Source organism: Pteropus vampyrus, unplaced genomic scaffold, assembly GCF_000151845.1.
Source record: "Pteropus vampyrus isolate Shadow unplaced genomic scaffold, Pvam_2.0 Scaffold83, whole genome shotgun sequence".
NCBI lineage: Eukaryota > Metazoa > Chordata > Mammalia > Chiroptera > Pteropodidae > Pteropus > Pteropus vampyrus.
Window position 1 is genome coordinate 7,239,192 of NW_011888864.1, and position 23,467 is coordinate 7,262,658.

Consider the following 23,467-nt stretch of genomic DNA (forward strand, 5'->3'; position numbering starts at 1 on the left):
TTGTTATTGTGGTTCTTGTTTAGGTTTCTGACTCTGCGTCAGAATATCTGGATTGGAGTCAGGCTGCTCTCCTTATTTCCCATTGAGCAGATATCTTCATTTGTAAAGTAGGAAAAGACTGATTACCTAAGTAAAGAGGATGATTGAGAGAATCAAATGAAATACTTTAATGAAGATATTTAGTAAACTGAAGTGCCATTGCATCACACTAATGTAAAATGATGGTGAGGAACCCACCTACTTGACGAGGAGGAAGACTAGAAATTCAGAGGCTGTTCTCTTCCTAAAGGAGCTTTTGACCACCCATTGTGAAAAAATGTGGCTGTCCCTATTCCTGTGGATCAGTTGGCCCTCGCTCCCCTTTTTCATTGAATGTCCTAATCCAACACCAGGTCACAGCTAAGTTGGCTCCTGGTAGTCAGAAGAAATGGGAAGTAGCCTGGAAGGACAGCAGCTTTGGCTGTGTCCTCCTTCAAGAACCCAAAGTTGACTTCTCTCACTGTCATGTAAGGCTTTTGCCAAGTGAAGGCTGTCTGCTGGTAATGGCGTCATGGCCAATATAGAGGCAAGTTCGGGCCTCCTGAAAGCACTGCAGATCTGTCAAGCAGGCTGTGCTGAGCAGAGCAAATCCTGAGAATTGGTACGGGCAGGTGGGACTAAAGAAAATAAGGTGAAAAAAATCTTACATACACAAAGACTCTCACATCGAATATTCCTTTCCAAAAGCACCTTTTTTCTTCTCTAGAAATGACCTTCTTTAGGCCAACTTCTCTCATTAGATGACAGCTCCCTGTCCTGGGCAGCACTGCATCCCCGGCATGTAGAGATGCGCTGGTTGCCGTAGTACCTTCCCTCTTCCCAGGAGTTTTGTCCATTCCTTAGTAGGAACCTCCTCCGCCTCCTCTTTCTGGACCAGTAACTTTTCCAGGTGTACGTATTATGTTGTGATGTCATGAAAAAATCTTGTACCTCAAATAGTTGCTAGAATTCTATTCTTCAGTGTTTGAAATTATTCAAGGATAAAATCATTTGAACTTTTTGCTAAAGAATTTTTTAGATTCATTTTTTAAATTAAAATTATTGGGGTGACATTGGTTAATAAAATCAATAGGTTTCAAGTATACAGTTCAATAAAACATCATATGTATATTGCATTGTGTGTTCACTACCCAAAGTTAAATTTCCTTCTATCACCAAATATTTGACCCCCTCTACCCCTCTCTGGTAACCACTAATCCACTGTTCATGTCCCTGAGTCTCTTTGTTATATTTGTTTATTGCTTTCACATTTATAATCCCACATATGAGCGAAATCATATTGTTCTCAACTTTTTCTGTCTTATTTCATATTTTCTTTCTTATTCTAATATTTCCCATTAATTATACATGTATCTTTATTCCTTGTTTTGCTTTCTTAGATTGGTTCCTTAGGTTTCTGTCCTCCCTTCCTTCCTAACTTCTGGATCGAACACTTAAATTTTTTTCTTTATTCATTATTTTTTGGCTTGGTAACAAAAATATATAATGCTGTAAGTTTTCCTTTGAAAAATATTTGGCTGTTTTGTATAGATTTTGGTGTATGTAATGTTTCCAGCATTATTTTTGGGTAATTAGTAGCTGATTTTTGATTATTTTCCTTTGATCTAAGGATTTGATCCAATAATTTTCACCTGATTTGTTTCAGGTTTTGTTGCACAACCTTATTTTCAGTTGATAATTGTGTATAGTGGCCTTTCTCTCATTTCATACTTGTTTCCAATGCTAGACTTTCCTTTCCTTAGAGCACCTTTGTCCTCCTTTTAGGGCCACCTGGAAGAGGGAAGACTGGGGTCTTTTTTCTCTGTGCCTTTCCTCATCAGAGGTAGCTGCCCCCCATGCTTGTCCCTAATATGCTGAAAGATTCCTCTCTCCATTAGTTGATGGCTCAGGATTACTTCTGGGCGAGCAGAGAAGGCTCCAGAACCTGTTGCATTTTAGAATCTTTTTCTAGAGCATGGGCCTGCTACAACTGCCTCATAGGAATGTTGCGAGGATTGGTGGAAATAATATGATGTATGTAAGGCATCTAGCCCAGTGCCTGACATAAAAAAGTACACAGCAAATGATATTCTTCCATTTTTGCTCTAGCCAGGCAATCACAGGATTTCTGTGCTGCAGTCTGTACTTCCTGTGCTTCTGTCCCGTGATGCTCCACAGCTCTTTCTTGTTCTCTCCAAAGAATACTGTCTGATACTGGGTCTCCACCTCTTTCTTTCACTCTGGGTAGCCTCTTTAGACAATATTGACAAATGATTTTCCACAGAAATTCCACTTTTCTGTTTTTTAAATGTAAGGCCTTCTTCTCTGTTGGAGCATATTAGCGATACACAACTACTGTGTGTGCCTGAGTTGGAGGATGGAGGGAAGGAAATGGGAGAGTCTGCATCCTTCCCACTGCAGTGCCCAGTACTGGGTGGGTTAGTTTTGATAATGATCACCTGGGGGAACTGAAGGCCAGAGAACCTTGTCACCACATGTCATTGTGTGGAAGTTTTGACCCTGGATGTTATCAAGACTCAGCATTATATGTCATCCCCATCCCTTCAGTTGTGTTGCTGAGTTAATATAGAAGTTCAGAATGCAGTTGAGAACTAGAGTAGCCAGTGGGAAGAATGACTCAGGGATTTAATGTTCTCCTGTGCTTAGAGGGCTATCTTATTAACTAAAAATCAGTTAAAGGATAGGGACTGAACTTTTACCTGGGTGGCTTGCATATGTTCTGAACACCTCTTCAGTTAAAAATTTTGCAGTATATCACTTATCAGGAAGAAAAAAAACTTTTTCTCTGCCCTCTTTTTGACTACAGGGCCTGCAAATTAAAATAATAAGACAGATTAACAAGGAAAAAAATTTATAAAGTACGCATACTCATTAGATGTTTAAAGATACTTATATACTTAATTAGTGGGGAAAAGGGAGAGGAAGAAAAAAATGGGTCCCTTTAGGAAAGACAAATGGGGTTTTAGAAGCACAGATAAGAGCTACGAAAATTTGTGATGTTTTTCTTCATAGATATAAAGAGGTCTTTCCTTTTTCTTGAGGGCCCGAGGGGGATTTATGGTAGGTTTATGCTGTTCTTCGTTCTGAGAATAAACCCACTCTAAAGAGGGGATTTGTGGCAGCCTATTTCCCAGAAATTGCTCAGATAGTCAGATTAGCCAGATAAGGGAAGTTCTGATAAGGCTCTTTCTGCATCTGTTGAATCTCAAATGTCTTCAGCTTAAAATAATCTTCATGCCAGAACTAATTTTCACTGTACCAGTTTTCATCCCTATGATGGTCCCAGCTTCTCTTTTGAACTTAAACCATATTTTCAGTTGTTTCTCAGGTGTATCTACCAGAATGTCACATCAATATTGGAAAAAATATGAAGAGCTATCTCTCCTTCCCTACCTTGTCTACCCTTGTCCTCTTCCTGGCCTTCCTGTTTGTATTTGTGGAGTTACCACTTACTAGGGTTCAGAATAGCAGGATGTCTTTGATTCGGCTTCTTCGTGAACACTCACCAGTGCCACTTGTGGAATGTCTCTTAAGTCTTGCCCCAACCTTCTGCTTTGACTTACTGATTGATCTTCTTACTCTCCTTCTTTACCCATTCATTCAGTCACGTTGGTAGTTAGTTGCTGGTTATTTATTCTCCTGTCTAAAAGTTTTGTGATTTCCCCATTGCTTGTTAAATTAAGATGAAACTCCATTAACTGACATTCAAGGATGTCGTGTCTCATTCTTGATTGCTTTAGCTGAACAGGATCACTTGTTTTCTTCCTGACCATCCTCTTCTCTTCTCTGCCTGTGTCTGCCAGAAACACACTCCTTGTCACCCTTGCCCCAGTCTGTCTGTCACAGTCTTTTTCAAGTTGCAGATCAAATACCACTTCTTTCCTGGAGCCACATCTAAGCCTTCTCTTCAATTCAGTTCAGATAGGCCTCTTCTGAACACCCCTGGCATTTTGTGTCTCTTTTGTGGCATCCACCACAGGCTGTCTGATCATAGTTACTTGCCCATTTTTTCTGTTATGAAAAGTTCTTGAAATTCAGAGCCTAGATATTACTCAGTCTATGCCCCCTCAATGACATCATGTGCATAGTAGGCTTCTAAATCATTTGAGAAATGCTGACATTGATGAGACAGAGGATCAGTTAAATAAATGTTTTGAAGTCAGGAACTGTGTTCTGTACTTTGAGTATACTTGGAAGGGGCTGTGATGTCAGGGAGTCACTGAGGGACTGGTCTCAGGGTCATAGAACTGGTAAGGGTTAGAGGCAGGAGTCAAACCTGGTCTTAGTATTCTGTGTTCATGCCCACATCTTAACAAAAACCTTTGGTTTTAAAATCATATTATTAGGGAAGTCTGTTACCCCAAATTGTTTTAATAAAGCCTTTCGCATTATCGATACCTCTTGAGCTCAGCCTTTTGTTACGGCTATTAAATTTGGAGGCCTCTGAATATAGTGCAGATACAAAGTGGACTTCCTTCATTTTAGAATTCCTGTTTATAAAATCTTGTTCTTTGTTAACTGCAGAGTCTACTTCTTCTGTTTACCTTGTTTTTTCTTTTCTGTCATATGCTGATGTCTTCCCCCTTCCCCTGCTGTGTAGGAAGCCTCAGCTCTCAGTCACTACTTCCAGATTCTTAGGAAGAAGTTCCAAACAATTCAGAGCAGGTTTGCCTGTAAGTGATATTATTATTGATGTTGTGTCTCCATGACTTAATTTCTGCAAGCAAAAACCACCAAATGCAAAATCAAAAGGCACATGAGGAAAATGCTATTTGCAGCTCATATTATAGGAGGCTAATTTCTCTAATATGTGAAAAGATCCTGCTTTTAAAGAAGGTCTGTAACCCAATAGCAAAATGGACAAAGGATATGAAAGAAGGTTCACAGAAAAAAAATATACATGGCTCTTCAATATTTAAAGATGTTTAACCTTACAATAAGAATAAGATAAACTCCCTGAGATACCTTTCTTTTTCCACTTAAGGATTGATGATTGTCTTCATTTTCTGCCTTAAAAAGTACCACAGATGGGATGGCTTAAACAACAGAAATTTATTTTTCCACAAATCTGACAGCTAGAGGTCTGAAATCAAGGTGTTTCCCGAGGTCTCTCTCCTTGACTTGTAGATGGCTGTCTTCACATGGTCTCCCCTCTATATGTGCCAGTGTCCTAATCTCCTTTTCTTAAAAGGATACACATCAAACTGTATTAGGGTCTTACCCTAATGACTTTATTTTATTTTATTTTTCTTTACTTACTTACTTACTTTACTTACTTATTTACCTTACTTACTTATGCCTACAGCACCTGGTCTTCCTAGGTGGTCTCTCATCCAAGTACTAACCAGGCCGGACCCTGCTTAGCTTCTGAGATCAGATGGGATTGAGCGCGTTCAGGATGGCATGGCTGTAGATAACTTCATTTTAACTTAACATCACCTCTTTAAAGACCCAATTTCCAAATACTGTCGTCACATTCTGAGGTGCTGGAAGTTAGGACTTAAACATATAAATTTGGAGTGGGGCACAGCTAACCCCTAACAATGACCGGAAAAATGATTGATTACACTGTTGGCAAAGGAAAAGGGAAATGAGCATCCTCACATATTGCTGCAGATAGTAGAAATTGATAGCCTCTGAACAGTAACTTGTCATCTATTAAAATTCAAGTGTAGTCCTTTGACCTAGCAAGATTTGGGAATTTCAGGAATTCCCCAAATGAGAGATTCTTGGCACCTGGCACATGATAGCAAAAGAATGGAAAAGAACTTAATGTCAGAGACATGGGCTAGTTATGGTTAAAAAAAGAGGAAGTCCTTTATGGACAGGTGTAGAACGTTCTAAGGAAAAGCAGGGTATAGAACGGTGTAGGGAATGTTACCATTTGGATAATAGAGGAGAAAGAGTTTATAGTTATTTGCATAAAATATTTCTCTAGGTCCTGTAAGATGTAATGGGTGGTAGTGTGGAGGCTGGACGGGGTGAGATGGGCAGCGGTGAGAGAGAAACTTCTCACTGCATACATTTTGATACCTTTTACATTTTGAATCCTGAATTTATTAAACTATTTTCTATCTTTTATTTGAGAAAATTGTATCACACGATCATGATATATATTGTTTGAGGTCATCTCCTAAAAATGGAATTATTCTGATTAAGATTATTCTTATTTTAGGAACTCTGATATTTCTTAGAGTGCCTCACAAACCACCATTTGGAAGGTGTTTTGAGGACAGTTCTACATCTGGGCAGTGACAACGCTTGGTCATTTGGTCACAGAGAACAGGCCAAGAGCGTCCTTAGGCCTGACCATTCTTGTCAAGACACTCTTGCCTGAAGGCTTGTAGGGCAGTGATTATTTTTTCATTCTGGTGTAGAATATATATGAATCATTGTTCCAGATTTTATTTTGCTCAGAAACTCCCATGCAGAGAAATACTATTTGGTCTTGTTAAATTGAGTTCTTTCGGTTTTACCAGGTTATTTTAAGGCGTTTATGGGTGATGATGTTGATAAAGCTAATAGCATTTTACATGTGTTTAGTACCTTGAACTTTGCAAAGTGCTTTCATGTTCATTATTTTATTGTCAATTGAACTGTGAGGTTTAGAAAGATTACCATCTTTTCATAGATGAGGAATCCTAAGCTTAGGTGTCTCTTGGTGACTTACTGATAGTGTTCTAGGTGGAGGTTTCATGTTATATGCAAAACTGACTAGGCTAAGAATAAGGAAGGAATTATTTGTTCGTGTTTCTGGTGTAGCAACACTTCAGGCTTATCAACATTGGTCATGTATTTTCACTGATTTTCAGTTGAGGTGATTTTGACCGCCAGAGGACTTGGGCAGTGTCTGGAGAAATTTTTGGTCATCAGAACTGGGGATGTGTTACTGGCATCTAGTGGGTAGAGTGCCAGGGATGCTGCTAAACACTAGTGCACAAGACAGCACCCACAACAAAGTATTACCCAGCCCCAAAAGCCGATAATGCCTAGATGAGGAATCTTGATGTAGCTGCACGGCTGTTCTTGAATGGAGGATAGGATGGTCCTCTGAGGCTGGAGGAAGAATGAAGGCAGACATTTGGACCTGGAGAATGGATTCGGGAGATGGATACCTTGAATGGAGTATCCTCAGAGGAGTTGCCCTGCGAGCTATGACTTGCATGAGGCAGGGCGGGCAGGGCGTCTCCTGGCAGAAGTTGCAGCTGTGCACTGTCTGTAGGAGTTAGACCCTGGTGCATTCCAAGGGCATGCAGCAGAGCAGGTGGAAATGAAACGAGATAGATAGGTACATGCTTGTGAAGGGCTATAGTGCCTCAAGCCAGAGTTTGGACGTCATTATAGAATTTAGTAGAAGCTCTCAGATATTTAAAAACTGGTGGGGTTTTTTTCTTGGTTTTGTTTTTTAGAGAAAGGATATTGACTCAGTCTCTATAATGTTTGATGGACATGTTTATGGCAACTCGTCCAAGCTCATTGTACCCCCTCTACTTCCAGGCTCCCTGTCAGGAGATGGAACCTGGAGGTAGAGGGGGTACACCAAGTCCTGTTACTTCTGCCTCCCAAGCCTCTTCAGATGACACTACAGGCACCTCTGCTCTCACCTCTCCCCAGACCATGCAGGAGGCTTTACTCTTTCCACACACATTGAGCATTTATTCCAAAACCAGTATCTACTCTGAAACCGTTCAGGGACTTTTAGGGAAAAAGTCTGACATGTTTAATCCTGGCTACTATAATATTGGCCTGGTTTTGTTGCTTTACTTTAGGTCACTTTTCACCCGGCCCCCTCTTTGTGTCCTCCCTCCATTAGGTCTTTGATGCTGCTGCTTCCCTGCCTTGCAGCTTCACTCCTCCCATTCTGGTTGCTGACCCCTACTTTCTCGCTTGTCTCCTCCCTCACTTCTCCTCTGACCGCAGTGCAAACTCATCATTTGGGTTCATCTTAAAGGACACTTGGTTCTAACTCTGCGATCTGGCAAGTCTCTGCTGTACTCTTTCATGGCACCCACTTGTGACAGTTATAATTATCAAACAATTGTTGGAGATCTGTCTTCAGCCTTAGAAGATAAGCTCCCTGTGGGAAAGGCAGCTGCTCACCCTGCTTAATGCTGCTTCCCTGTGCTGGCCCTTGGGAAAGGCCGCCTAGTGGCACCTCAGCCTGCAGCAAGTGGGGACTGGCTGCAGAGAGCTTAGGAGCCTCACATCTGGAGGGGTGGACTCTCCTTGGCCAGATCGAACAACACAGTGAGGTTGGAAAGCAAATTCAGCCAAAAGGTGGTGGCCAGTGGAACCTTTCCTGATGCAATTTATTCCATTCTCTGATTAGTGCATTAGTGGTACCGGTGGAATTGGGGACAAAAACACAGTCATAGGACCTACCCAAGGTACTAAAAAACAGTGGCCAGAATAAAGGGCCTAATGCTGTTTTTCTTAGTGCCCTTGAATCTGGTGTCCATCGGCTCATGTTTGCGTAGCGTTCATACCCCAGCATGTTTGGTACCAGGAATCAGGATGGAAGTAGCTGGTCTTTTTACTCAGTCTTCCTCTCCAGGAAGATGACGTTTTCACAATGAAAGGGTGGGATTTTAGCCTTTCATCTGGGGAGCACCTAGTTCCTTAGTTGTTTTGCTGTTACTTTACTGCTTCCTAAGATATTGGGACAACACCTGAAAATGCATCACTTTGTCCCCTCCTATGGCTCCCTGAAAGGGAAAAGTAGTACTTCTCCTTACCGTCATACCCCAAATCAATATAAAACTTTTATTGCATCATTAAAATATCATAAATAAGCCTGAGGAATCATCTGACTTCTTGGTGTTTTTGTAGCTGGACAACTTATACCTTATTCATCAGCCTGCTGAACTGTTCCTTTTTCAGAAACATAGATACCATCCAAAAGTTTTCTGATATCTGTTTTTAACTGTTGTGGCTTGTTGAATCAAAATAAATGAATTGGATACAAGTTCAGTGTCATTTCCTTTAAGAATTAACTCATCTTTCTTGGCTTGAGATACTGAACAAGCAACACCTGACCTCATCTGAACCCTGTGGATATATTTTTCACCCAAGAAATTTTGAATTTCAGCAAGAGAACCATTCTCTTGAATAACGACATTGATGGGGAAGTGAGCATATACTGGCCTCATCCTGTAACGGAAACCAGTGTAACACCCTTGATCATGTTCTCTTCGTGACTGCAGATGGTGCCTACAGTAGTCAGTTCTGTTTGCCCACTGTTCGGCAATCCAGAGCCTCTTCTTTTTCTTTCCAAGAAGATTGAGTTCTACATTGATGTGATTAAAATCCCTCCACAGAGTGACTCTGAGGCCCTTCACAGTAACTATGTGTCCCTTCAGAGTGATATCCACATTTTCTGTAACGTCAGCAGTCTGATTGCTGAGAATGGTTTTTATCCTCGTGGTAGATACAGCAAAGGGAGCAAAAGTAGTATTTTAAAAAGGTTATTTTGTTTCTTTGGTAGTTAGCCCAGTAGGTATTTAGGAGTGTGGAGCTTTGGAATGGCAGATGAGGTGTGGTCACTTGTGTCTTGCTGTTCCAGGAAGCAGTGTGGTGACACGCTTATCTCCAGAGTCAGCCAAGATTGTTTTCCAGCGTGTCTTACTGCACAGCTCCCTGCAGATGGAGGAGTGAGGCGAGGAGAGATTACCTACCTGTCGAAGGAGCGCTTATCTTGCTCTAACAAATTTGCTCTCAGTGCTCGTAAAATAATAAAAGGGTTGGGAGCTGGGTCAAATAGTGCCATAAAAAGGGGAATAGGAGTAGAAATCTGAAGTTCAAGTTCTCTTACAGAAAAACAGTTTAAATTCCTCGTGTCACTGAAAGTGAAATTAGTCGTTTCCTGGAATAGTTTATTTCTAGCAATCTGACAAGGTGCTTTCAGAATGTCTGGAAGGAGTAACACAAATGTTCTCCAGGAGCAAAGTGTATATGTGAAATGAGAGGAAGGTTGTAGAATGCTCTTTCTGATAAGAAGTTCTCTTCAAATCAGAACCAGGAGGTGATTGAGTCTGTTCAAGGCAGGTACCCGTGACTGGATGGTTATTAAGTGTGTGAAATCTTTGTAACTGTAGGATGGATCCCAACACATGATTTAAGGCTTCTGTGCCTTTTCCAATCTAGAATGAAATTGTCTTCATCATATTAGTAGTTAAGGGCATTTAAAAGCCTGAGAAAATATTCCGTATATAGTCAAACTTGGACTGTTAGTATATAGAATTGACTTCCTATGTCAGAATTTATTTTATATTTTAAAAGTAATTCATTTTATGCAGTGCATGCATCAGTGCCTCCCTGAAGCGGATGCACAGTCAATATAATTTACCCTTTCTTGACTACAGAGCACCATAATTAACCTTTTCTGAACTTGAGCGTGCCAGGCACTGTCCCATGGCATTCAATTTGCTGTTGGTGGGAAACATAGACAAGTAAGTCTTGACATGAAAATCAGACCAATAGGTGCTAAAGCAAAAGTTTGCACCGTGTGTGCAGTAGGTGAAGGTTCGTTTGATGGAGGAAACTGCTGAGGTGAAAAGCCCTGAGAAACTGACACTTTCCCAAGAGCTAGCTCAGCCAGTCGTTATTGCTAGAATCATGGAGAGTGGGTGGGCGCCTGGCAGAGGGGCCTTCCTTGGGGTGTTCTGAAGAGTGAGAGCTCAGTTCCATCCTGAAGGTACCAAAGAGCATTGGACAGATTCTGTTTTTCTATTCTCTTGACGCAGATGAAGGTTACCGTAAAGTATGGCGTTAGCAGTGAAGCTTGCTGCTGTGAGCACACCTATGAGCATAGAGCTTCCTGGGAGCGGAGTGGAGCAGAGCAGAGCACCACTGGTGCTGTGATGGGTTAGCCACCACCAGTATTATTGATGAGTTATTTGCCACTGGCACTGTCATTCTGGTGCTTGGCTAAGCACTCAGCTTAGAGGGGAAATAACTTCCCAGGGCCCTTCAGGTTATAAGGAAGGGTCAGGATCCAAACCGTGTGTACTCCTGACCATCACACAGACACTCCCTCTTGGAGAGCGCTGCAGATATTTGCTTCCTTGCTTGCTTGTTTGTGTTTGAGAAGAGAACTCTGGAAGTCATGGAGGTTGAGTGGCTTAATGAGAGACAAAAGGAAAAGACAGAATCACGAAAGGTACCTCACCAGGCTGGTGAGGTGGGGGCTAAGAGGACCCAGACACAAAGTTTAGTTAAGCAGGGGCCTACTTTCTTGGAAAGCTCCCTGAAGAGTACGGTAGCCTTTGGGGGTGTCTGAAAGTGGCTGCCTTTCTACGAAACTCATGTCAGCTGGCCATCCCACCTTATTGCCTTTCCCTCTGCTCACAGTTCTTGCGTCTTAGAGCTGCAGTCCACAGGAAGGGAGTTCCTGTGCTCAGGGTAGTTCCTGGCTGACACCCAGGGTTATAATTGTGTGACTGCTGCTGGCTTTGACTGGCTTTGGGGACTGAGTCTCAGAAGTGGTGCCTGTGCATCACTGACTGAAGTTGTTTAAGAATGGACCCCCCCGCCCCTTAGTTCCCTGGTCCTGCCTTCAGAGATTCTGGTTCAGTAGGTCTGAATACACTGCCTAGAAAAGAGTATGACGCAGGGGCCCTGGCTAGACTGTGAAAGCCCCGCCTCTGACATAGGACAGGTTTTCCTGCATAGGACTCACTTGGACACACATTTTCAGTTACATATATGTATTTATAAAGTTTTCTAGTTTCAAAACAATGAAAAAATACCCTTAAGTTATTTAAATTTTTTTTCTGGTTTTGTTTGCTTTTACAGTAATTTCCCCCTTTTTTATTTTTGTAGGATACTAAATTGTGGATAATAATGGAATATCTTGGTGGAGGCTCTGCACTCGATCTAGTAAGTATTATGTCAGATGCTTAATACACATTAAAGCTCTTCTCAGTAAATGTTGATTTTAAAGAAAATTCTGTGTTTATTAATTTCTGTTTCACTCTTTTAAGTTCCATGAAAAATGAATCAAACTATATCTTATAATATGTATTTCTGTTTCTCATATATTACTGGGAATTATAGGTCTTCTTTTGAAACCAGTTTTGTTGTTTCTTGGGAAAAAAATGAGTTCATTCATAAAAGCCAAGAGGGATTTTTACCTGTCGTTATCGTTCCTAAGAACAGTTTGTTAGTCTTCCAAAACTGGTTTTAACTTTTGTAGAGCTGATGCCCCATCATTGTTTCAAGTTTCAGATGTAACTTAGCTTCCAAAATATGCAGGTAATATTTTAATCTATAATTAAAATTTTTAAAAATTAAAATTTGTTTTCGGGAGTAAGTTACAGGCAGGGTGTGATGATTGCAGTACCATGTCACATATCAGAGCAGTGGTCCCGCCATGCAGTGTATTTAGGGTGGAACTGGACGGGCACCAATGGCTGTGTCATCAACCTGGCCACAGCCTACTTTGCCATTAGTGTGTGCCACTACCTTCCACACAAGATAATGGTAACTAGATATAGAATGACCTCGAAGTCACAGTCTGCCACTTGCTTCTTGTGGTAAAACATGGTTATCTCTTGGCCTTTGAGAAGATGCTCAAACAACCAGTGAACCATAAGCATTGCTCAAGTTGTCTTTAAAGCACAGTATATACAATGCAAGTTCTTAAAGGAACTCACACAGTTAAGTGCTCAGTAGCTTGTCCCCACAGTGGTCATGCAAGTGAACTTAATATAATCAGCTTTCTTTCTCTACCCATCATGTAAAAGCTGGGCTTTTGGGGTGAGTGATGATTTCCAAGACAGGACTAACCCATCATTTTAGCGTTAGAGGGTGGATCCTGCCTGATAGGAAGTTGTCAGGATGATGGGTCTGTAGTTTTTACTGCTCTGAGAACTGAAAGAAACTGGTGTTTTTTAATTGTTACAATCGACATAGATTTTATTCATCAAGAAATACCTTTCGATTACAGATTTCTTTCTCATAGCAATAGTAGCAGTTGGTAGTTTTTTGGGAAGGTAACCCTGAAAAACTACATGTTTCTCTAAAAGACTTATGTACCTAATTAAAAAAAAAGTCATATAATGTTATAAACCATAATAACAACTGGTCAAAATGATGTTCAGAGGAAATTTCAAGGAAAAAATAATATGCTATAAACGATTATATTAAAATGAGAAAGGCAACAAAATAGCCAAAATTTTGACATGCATGGCTTCTTTTCCATAATATACACATTGCACAAAGAACTCTTCATTTTTTAAAATTCTTTTGGGAAATAATATAAGAATGTAGAAAATTATCTCATTTTGTGTAATTAGATTTCCTATTAAGTGAATTTCATTTATGGCATATATAAAGTTATTTGTGGGGACTCTTCCAACATTGAGTCCTTCAGAGAAGCAATTCTAGTCTCTAAATGCTTTAATTTATTCATTTTAATGCCACAGTAATTTAATTTATTTACTGATAACTTTCTTTGGAGCTTTGAATTGAATTCTGTGAAATTTTAGACATTACAGTTGAAGGAAGTATAGAACTCTCCACTTAAAAAAAAATTTCATATGGTATGAGAGTCCCAGCAAACTGCCATCCACCTTACACATCAATAGCCCTGGTGACAAGAACTGGACATCCCTTTTTGGATGTCCCTAACCATCTCATTTTAATCAAGATGAAGAAATAGACACACAGAGGGTAGGTGTCCCAGCTAGCAAATAGAGCTGGACTTTGGATCTCACTGTGACCAGGTACAAGGCCGAGGCCTTCCCTGAGCTTAGGCTGTCCTTCTCCTCCCTCTGACGTCGTTTTGTCTTTCTCTGCCTCTTAACCCCTTTCTGTTTTCCTGGCCCCAATCCTCAAAGAAGAGGACACACTCTAATAATGGGATAAAACAATTGTTTTTTGCATATTGAAAACATTACTATTTTGAGAGGGTCTATTATAAGTTCATAACAGATTTTAAAAACCAGAATATTGTCACATTAAAAATTCGATACCACATAGAGATATTTGACAAACTTAAAAATGTATCTGTAATGTGTTTTTTTCAAAATGAGATGGCATATTCATTGTTTAGGTGAAACTGCTATTATAGTGGGTCCAGACTGTCTCATACAAGATAGAAAGAAATTTATTTCTCTCCCACATGTGGGGTCATTGGGCTATAGTCCACATGGTTATCAGTGCCCTGCACTGGTGGGTGGCTCTACCATCTGTAACCCATGGCTTCTCATGGTCTTCAGTCATTTTCTTCTCTGGCTGCCAGTGTTTCAAGGCCAAGACCATGTGAGGGGCATGTGTCTGTCACTTCTGCTTGTATTCCAGTGGTGAGAACTTAGTCATGTGGACAAACTTACTGCTGTAGAGGTTGGCATATGTAACCTCTTGTTGGGTGACAGCTATGTGCAGAGGAAAGAGAGAACAGACTTGGGGAGAGGGAATTAGAAGTCACCCAGAGATGAGATACAGCCTAATTTTTTTTCCTAGGAGTCTTTCCTTTATAAAGATTATTTGGAGATTCCACAGCTCTATGAATGATAGAGACTGCCACACTTACAGAGCTTAGAAATGGTAATGGTGGAGAATGCTAATATATGACTTTCGAGAATTTGACTCAGCCTTGTCTTATCCACTAATAGGATCTGTGTCGTGTAGACAGCAACTGAAAACCTTTTATCGTGAATTTTAACACAAAGAAGGACCCCCCTCCAGCCCCTACCCTGAGTAAATAGAGTACCTCCCCCTGCCCCCACCCTCATGGCAAACAAATCATTGGTGGGCAGTGTTTAGGCCAGATTTAAAAGGACATAACCATACATATATTAAACAGAGAGAGAGAGAGATCTCTCAGTTATCCAGGGGTAGATTTTTCAATTAGTTTTTCTCAGGTCTTTTTCTTATCTTCCCTTGCTAATGACACCAGACTGTTGTTCTGTTTCTTTCCAGAGACTTGATAATGGAAGGGTGGAGGTGGTTAAGCCCCTCTAGCAAAAGTTAATGATTATCTGCTTGAGTAAAAACCTGCTGGAGGAGGAAATGGAACTTGTACCCTGTGATATGATTTTGAACAACTGGATTATCCTTCTGGTTCTGGTGTTCTGAATAAGAGCAAATACGCCAGCATCGCTGCCCTCTTTTTTCCCCATGTTATGAGCAAAGTGTCTTTTCTTCATTTTGAGTATTAAAATGTCTCTTGCTATGAACACTGAAAAATAGATGTGGAGAAGGCAGGCAGGCAGGCAGTATTTCCAGATTGTGCTCTTTGGAACAGTAGTTTTAATGTATGTTTCTTAAAAAATAAGACTGTTGGTCAGATAACTGGAAAAAATTTGGTTTTGTGGAATAAAACATGAGACGTCTTTTCTCGTTTGAGCTAATTTTTGGATAGTATTTAATTAGAATTTGAGATACTTCCTGGCAGGCTAGTTGACCAATGCAGTGTGACCTTCTCTAAGCATATAATACACAGTAAAACCAAAGCAGCACATTCTCTCATTCATGTGTTCTGAAGGCGAGAAAGCTGAGTAGCTGCTTCATCATAGGTGTGCTCTGCTGCCGGAGAAGCTGGAGTCTCATTGAGGCCAACATGTTAGGAGAGGCAGCCCTAGCTTTGAGAACGAGACACCTTCCCCTCTTCCCCAGACTTTGTGGATTTTCGTGTAGGCCAAGTTGGGCCAGTGAGCAGAGAGCACAGCCTGCTAGATGAACCAGAAGCAGTGTCAGGCATGAGTAAAGCTGCAGTGAAGCGAGAATGGGGTGTCTTGGTTGTTTCTGCCTTGGGCCCCATAAATGACTGTTCTGTCACCATTATCCCAGTGAAGGCCCTGAGTCACACAGTAGGACTGGCTGAGAAAGTGTACAAGCATCAGTCAGAACTCTACCTTACAAGGAGTGTGTGTTAGTTTTTATTCCCTTTGGTTTAAAAGCACATCTATCTTTTTAAAACATACTTAGTGAACGTCATAGGGTTGTGTCTTCTGTTGACTAAAATGTATGAATTTGGGTTATGATGGCATTCATTGTCAAATCTGAAAATATACCAAAGATCGTTATTCAGATGAAGAATTAATCTAAATTATTAGAATTCTGCCCCTCTCATGGTTCTGTTATTAGTTCTTTAGGGAGTGTTCAGTGGTTTTGCTGTAATTTGTCTGATTAGTTGTGATTGAATTCTCTGCTCTACAGATGATGGTGGTCTTATCCAGTTTGAACCGAGATCTAGAACTTGTCTTATTTTTTCCCTTTTATAAAAGGAATATGTACACTTGACATTTCTTCCTTATGTCTTTCAACAATTATGAATATTGAGTCAATGTTAATTCCTTTGAGTTTCTCAGAATAAAACTTTTCAGAGGCCATTGTTACCTCATTTGGGATCACATATAATAAAAAATCCCAAATCATTAGAGAGTAAGTTCTTTCAGCTCTCTTTGCCCAAGTTTTAAAATTTAGATTTAAATTCTGGTGCAGTGGTAGCCTCAGAAAGCAGTGGGCTCCCAGGCTTTCTCTTTTGGGCCACTTGTGTTTTGATAACCATTACGTATTTTAGGACAGAGCCAAGCTACTTTATACTCTAGTCTCCCTAGCAAGTACTGTAAGTTTCTGGGCTCTTGCTTTCTGGGCTAAAATCCCTCACAGCTCAACTTGCAGGCACAGTGGGGCTTAACACAAACTTTCTCACTGGCCTATTTTGATTCTTAGCTTTGCTTTATTCAGCAAAGTCATTTTCTCTGGTTTTTTGTTGCTCTTTTTAGGGCCCTTTATTTTATAAAATTGTTTGGACAATATATTTTGGAGTAAAGAAGTTTTTAGATTTTAGTTATTCTTGTGCATTTAACATAGATATTGACTGTTTTATCATCTCAAACTTCTTATAATCATTTAAGTAACGTTAATACCGTTTTTTTTTGTTAGTTAGAACCTGGCCCTTTAGATGAAACGCAGATTGCTACTATATTAAGAGAAATACTGAAAGGACTTGATTATTTGCATTCGGAGAAGAAAATTCATAGAGATATTAAAGGTAAGACAACATCTTATTTATATTTTTTTGAATTACCTAAGGTGGCAGGTAGGAACATACTGTTGAGTTAAACTGTGCTTCTCAAGGGAAGTTGTCTTGTGCGTATCTATGGAGTACCTTCAACATTTCTGGGGATGGGTTGGCTTTGAAGAGCGTCTAACCCAAAAACTTGTTCTTGTTGAGCACATTATCTCGCTGGGGAGAGAGTACACATGTTCCCAAATGATAATGGACAAAACAGTATAGCAGATGATATCGGAAGGCATCTTGGTTTTATTTTGCAGCTGCCAATGTTTTGCTGTCTGAACATGGAGAGGTGAAGCTGGCCGATTTTGGAGTGGCAGGCCAGCTGACAGATACACAGATAAAAAGAAATACCTTCGTGGGCACCCCTTTCTGGATGGCACCTGAAGTCATTAAACAGTCAGCCTATGACTCAAAGGTAAGGGCCAGTCCTTCAAGTTCATTGAGTCTGGAGAGTTCTCTCTTTTTAACGTTTACATTATTGCTTTTCCAGTTGAAGCGAGGGCTGGTACCTTGAAGTAGGTCATAAAGGTAGTTCTCAGACTGTGGTTAAAAACAGGTCTCTGTCTTCTGCTTCATCATTTAATGCCCTTAATCCAGTTGCAGTTAGTGAGGTTTTTTGTTTTAGGCTAAACAGTGTCTGCTTGGTAGTGGTGAACACTGAGAAGGAGCATGTGTGAAGGTGGTGGCCAGGTCACCCTGTTGAGAAGTCTAGGTAGAGGCCTCCAGCAGGGTGGGGATGTGGGCCCACAGAGAGGGCTGGGAGGTTGTCTCTACAGGTGGTGGTTGAGACTTGAGTGGTGTGGATGAGGGGAGGCGGCCTTGGACAGGACTCTGAACTATATTTAAGGGACAAGTACAGAAAGAGGGTCCCACAAGAGAAATGGAGAGCTCACAAAAATAAAAGATCAGAATCTGGAAAGAATAATGCTTTTAGCGATTGCTGCAGATTCTTCCTGTCATGATTTTTAGTTCTCAATTAAGATCATTTTTCTCAGAGGTTCCTTACAAACATGAGGTAAAATTGTAATTCCTTTCTTTCATCGTCTTTTACCTGTCATATGTTATATTTTCCCAATTTTTCCTATGTTCTTTTTGCTCTGTTGCCTGCAACTTTCTTATGTTGCAGTTTTAGACTAAAAAACCTAGGGACCCTGCTTCCTGGGTCTCTGATTTAATTCCCATATCCCATAGGCTGCTTTCTCAGTAGCCTGTACACAGTAAAATCTACACATGGTCCACAGAGAAATGGCTTTTCTGGACCAAAATTTCCAGGCAAACAAATATATAACTCAGATACAGATACATTTACATGCCAAATATGGTTTGTTCTCTTTAAATGGAAATCTTTTCAATATACAGTTAGACTTGCCATTTTGAGCCATTGACTACTGTAAAGTGTCAGTGTTGTGCTGAAGTTGCAGGTGTTCCTTCCAGCATTTCAAGGTGGACCTGGCTATCCCACTGTTGAGTTGTAGTGGTGGCCATGACTCCTGTAGGCATCCTAATGGCCTTAGTGGCCATTGGCCAGTAAGTAACTATTAGGTTTTCAACCATCATGACAACAGAGCTGTCTAGTCCTTGGCATGTTTGTTGCTTATTGCTTTGCCCTGTCTGATGTGTGGATTACCCCCATAGCCACTTCTAATACCTGCAGCCACTTTTGCTATTGGCCCTTTTCGTATGGTTGTATCATTTTAGGCCTTGACAGAAACTTATGTGTTCAGAGTATGCTCTTAATTTTAAGCTGAGATTCATTTATCAAAGTTCATAGATCTAGATTTTGGTAGGGATTGGAATCCAGGTTCTTAACTCATCTGATTATATCACACTCATTATTCTCTTCCTAGTAAATTAGTTAATCAACTGGTACATGTGACTCAGGATTCAGATCTTATGTTTTCACTGTTACCTATCATTGTTCACTTCACAGTTTTTCTTCAAGAATTGTCCAGGTTACCTGAGACCTTTTTCCTCCCTGTCTTTCCCCCAGTGCAGGACTTCTCTAGCTGTTTGCTGAAGGCGGCCTCTGAGCAGCATAGTTTTTACTGCATCATCAAGCTTTGCCATCTTTTTTCTTGGTGTTCTTGTCAAGATCAAAGTGCTTTTATCTGATCAGTAGGATTTGCAGTATTTTTTTCAGGTAAATCAAAAAATGCCTTCTCAAACTCAGTAGGAATGCACACTTGATTTGAGGCCTCAAGAAATGGTCACATTTTTCTCTAACCTTTAATTACGTTTAATTCTGGCTTATGTCAAAAGCCAAATCTTTCATTTGTTTGGATCACACCCAGTAACTATCAAAGAATGTATTTTTTTAACTTTTTCAATTTTCCACATGACTCTTTACTGGAAATCATGTGTGAAAATATGTTTATGTGAAATTTACTTCCCAGGTTTGTTGACCCAGGAGGTGTGGAAAGTGCAGATAAGGCTAATGTCTGTGAGTCTTGAGGCTTATCGGAAGTGGGTTCCTGTGGCTGAGGTCTTAGGAATAATGCTATAGACACACAGACACACAGACACACACACACAGACACACACACACACTCTCTCTCTCTCTCTCTCTCTCTCTCTCTCTCTCACACATCCTCATGACTCTTAAGAATAATAACACACACACAGACACAAGGACACATACACGACACACAGACACTTTAACGTCCTCATGACTCTGGGCTAGCAGCTCTTGTTACGAGCAATGCCTGACAAGGACAAAGAGCCTTTTTCCGAGGTTGCTTTTTGGAATATCTTTCTAGTGACTTACTCGTCTTCTTTCAGTCCCCCCTCCCATTCTTTCTTGAGCATACTTCTAGACATTTTTCCCACTGGTCTCTGCATTACAGGTAAAGAGCTTAATAGCTGTAGGGTAGCAAGGTTCCTTTACTGTCATTATGAGAGCATGCTCCTGTCAGTTTCCTCTTCGGGTGCACACACTGGTTCTCGAAGGTTGGGTTGTGTGAAGAAGAAAGGAATGCACCTGCCTCACTCGCCTTTCCACTCACTGAACTGAAGGGAATATCAGCCTAAGCTTTGAGTGTATGTCTAGAACCTTGTTTAAAACAGTAACCCCTTGAACCAGTATCTTTGACACCTTGTCATTTGTCTGGGCTGCTTAGGTGTTCTGAATGTGTTTGCCCATACAGAGCATCTTATTGTCAATCTCAGCTCTTAACCACAGCATTACTAAGTTATGATTGCTCCTATGCCTGAAGAACCTTTATCATCATCGTCGTCATCATCATTGTTTTTTAGTGTAGCTTGGTTTGTTTAAGAAGCCCCCAAATTTTGGAGACGGTGCCAAGGGAGATGACTGTTCTCCCACAAAGAAGCCTTTGTTTTCAATGCTAGAGCAGGGTCTTGGGCTGCAGAACTTACATCTTTTTCTTTCCCTTTTCTTTGTACGTTATTATGGCAGTGTGTCAGCAGATGGATTGGATTTGAGTAAAGACTTTGCCCCTGTTTCATGTCCCTTTTTCTCTACTCATTCATTCAGTCTTCATGTAATTGTGCTCAGTGCTGTGCTAAATAATTTATATCTTCAGTGAGTAATTGCAGTTCTGGGTGTCAGGTACTCTGACAGGTAATCGGGGAGAGCAAGGGAGCTGAGTGCGGGACATCAGAATGAGCTGGGCAAGGTGTCACAGACATAGGGCTTTTCAGCCCCTCAAAGATAAGGGAAGGATGATCGGGCCAAGTCCAGTGTGGGAAAGGAAAGACATTTGTATTTGGATTGTAGATTGTGGTGAAGCACATGGTAGGAGATGAGGCCAGAGAAAGGTGACTTGCCTATTAAGTGAAACGACATCCTGCGGACACTAGGAGTATGGTGTCAGTATTCACTTGTAAATAGCTCTGTTTTTGGCCTCAAAAGCAATATAACTCTTTAATCTGTAAAATATAGAAAAAAATGAGATGAAAAGAACACCCAAGCACAAGCCAAATTATTTTGGTGTCCAGGCATCTCTGAAATAACCATTTGCAATCAAACCATATTGGAAATATGGAAATGGAAATAGGTGATGTGTTGATGGAAAAAATAAAATTGTTAAAGATGAGTCACAACACAGCAGTATTAGACCCCTGGTTGCTGGAATCTGCACACTTAGCCTGTCCACTGCAGTATGTGACTGTCCCTTCCTGTCTTGTGCTGAGTCCTCTGGCCTCCCCTAGTCTCTCTGTTTGGGATCAGGAATTACCCACAGTCTCTGTTATAATGCCCTGGAGGTGGAGGAAGGGTGTGAATGCAAAAAGCATCCAGCCGGAGACTAACAACAGGCTTTGTTTTAGCATGTAATAATGATTGGGCCTTTCTGGATGAACCTATGATTTATTGCTATTTAGTGCAAATGAACCTATGATTTACTGCTATTTAGTGCAAATGATTTTAATACCTCTATATGCTGCTTAGGTATCACATCTAATTAAGTAGCTAGTTTATATTAACTCCATTTTGAGCTATGTTTTGACTAGTTATTACTGTGATTTGGGATTCTCCATGATTTTTCCCCCTCTTCCTCTTGATTATAGAGTTGACTGTGATTCCTTCTAGAGTATCTTCTGTACATAATTTTTTTATGGCACTTAAATTGTATTGTCTGCAGATTTGTAGCCAGCTTATACATAACATGGTATTGGTAGGATTTAGACTATCGTATATTGGTAACACCCCACCCCACCTGTCACCCGCATTGAGAAAGAGTCCTTGATCATCATTAACAAACAATTCTGTGTTTTCACTTAGGAACGGACATGCTACCTAGAACTGTCCACATAGGAGAAAACCTGTTCACAAAATATCTGCAGTACAAAGCACTTGCCCCTTAACATTTTTTGAGTTGGGCTCACATTGAAAAACCTCTCTTTGTTTTCTCTTAATGTCTAATTTCATGTCTTCCATGGAAGGAAAATGGATCCTTTCTCATACCTGAATTTTAATTGCCTTGGAAAATGATTGTCTTTCCCCTCACATAACTTTTATGTTAAAACACACACATTCTAAATGTGATGCCGTACAGATACAGCTATAGATCAACTAAATTATGTTTATGATTCTCTATCAATGTCGTCGTTGCGTACAAGATACTTTAATAAGTTAATGTGCTATAGCAACTTAATCATTTCTCTAAGGTTTAGCGTAAGTAATGCAATTGAATATTTTTGGTAACATATACTATTTTCTAAATCTAGAATTATTTATTTAGGATAGATTCCTAAAAGCGGAATTAATTGGTTTTAACAAGTTTGAATGTTAAAACCATAATGGTTATGCCAAATTGCTTTCCATTTATTCAGGTGCCAGTCAGGTTTTCCAAATTAGTCAGGAGATGGTTATATGTGTGCAGGGGGAGCCTGTAGGCAGGAAGACACTTAGGGGTCCCTTACCCAAGTCCCAGGGAGTGAGCCAGGGCAAGAGGGCTAGAGAGGGACCCAGGGTGCCAAGAGGTCAGGAGCCACCTACCTGGCACCTGGTTGATTCGGGAGGATCCAGAGAATTCCAAGAGGCTAGGATGACACTTGGGTTCCTGGCTGGGCTGCCTGGGAAGTTGGCACAACTTTTGTTTTGAGAAGCCTCTGCTGGCGACTTTCCCAGGGGAAGCAGGTAAGCAACGCCGTGCCTCTTCTGAAGACTATGGAGATGCATAACAGGTTGGGTTGGAAAGGCTGTTTCCTCAATCAACTTTAGTTGGTCTATCTTGGCCGATGGAAGCAGGTGCCAGGTCCTCAGAGTCTTGCTGCTTGTCCACTTATTGTCTGGCCTCGAGCCCGTTAGCGAGCCCGTTAGCGAGCCTGTTAGCAAGCCTTCGGACTGCTAACGGAAATGAGTGCCAGCAGACACTGTCATCGGCCTGGGCCTTCTAGTTAAGGAGTGTGTTTAAGTGGTAATGGGATGTGTAGGGGTCTGGAAGCGCATCTGTCAGAGGTCGTCTGAACAAAGCTCCTGTATCTGTACGGCGAGGGGGCAGATTGGTGCTGAGCAGCAGGCTTTGCAAACAGCAAAAGCTGTAATGCAATCCGAGAGGGCTGGAGTAGGCAGACAGAAGTGGAATCATAGACTTTAGAAAGGAACCTGTTGAGTGAAGGGCCGCTGCCATACTGGAGTGTGCATTCAGTCATCTTTGCCTCATCTGTTTTTGCATCTCGCCTTCTCTGCTTGTACCTGCACACGCATGTCCTCCTGCCACTGCCACAGTTGCAGGTGCTCACCGCTGGCACGCTTCTGTGTACCCATCTTCCCCTTCCTGGGGACGAGGACTGGAATAAGTCACATTTCTGCTGATTTTTTAAATAAAGCAGAGTTGAAGTTGCAGAGAGAAAGGAAAGAGGCACATTACTCTTGACACCAGTTCATCCAGACTGACCTCTTATAGTAAAGTTTAGTACAAAGAATTTAGAACAAGGGCT

The 23,467-nt window shown here is 40.9% G+C and overlaps 1 protein-coding gene and 1 pseudogene across 2 annotated transcripts in view; one reads left to right on the forward strand and one right to left on the reverse strand.

Annotated features, from left to right (window-relative positions):
• Nucleotides 1-23,467, forward strand: part of STK24 (serine/threonine kinase 24) — a 106,784-nt gene that overhangs the window by 67,393 nt on the left and 15,924 nt on the right. For both annotated transcript variants that reach the window (XM_011363220.2, XM_011363221.2), the window contains 3 exons: nt 11,860-11,916; nt 16,930-17,038; nt 17,323-17,480. In XM_011363220.2, the coding sequence (XP_011361522.1) occupies nt 11,860-11,916; nt 16,930-17,038; nt 17,323-17,480 (324 nt within the window). The remainder of the gene's footprint in view (nt 1-11,859; nt 11,917-16,929; nt 17,039-17,322; nt 17,481-23,467) is intronic.
• Nucleotides 5,336-5,454, reverse strand: LOC111741941 (annotated as a pseudogene).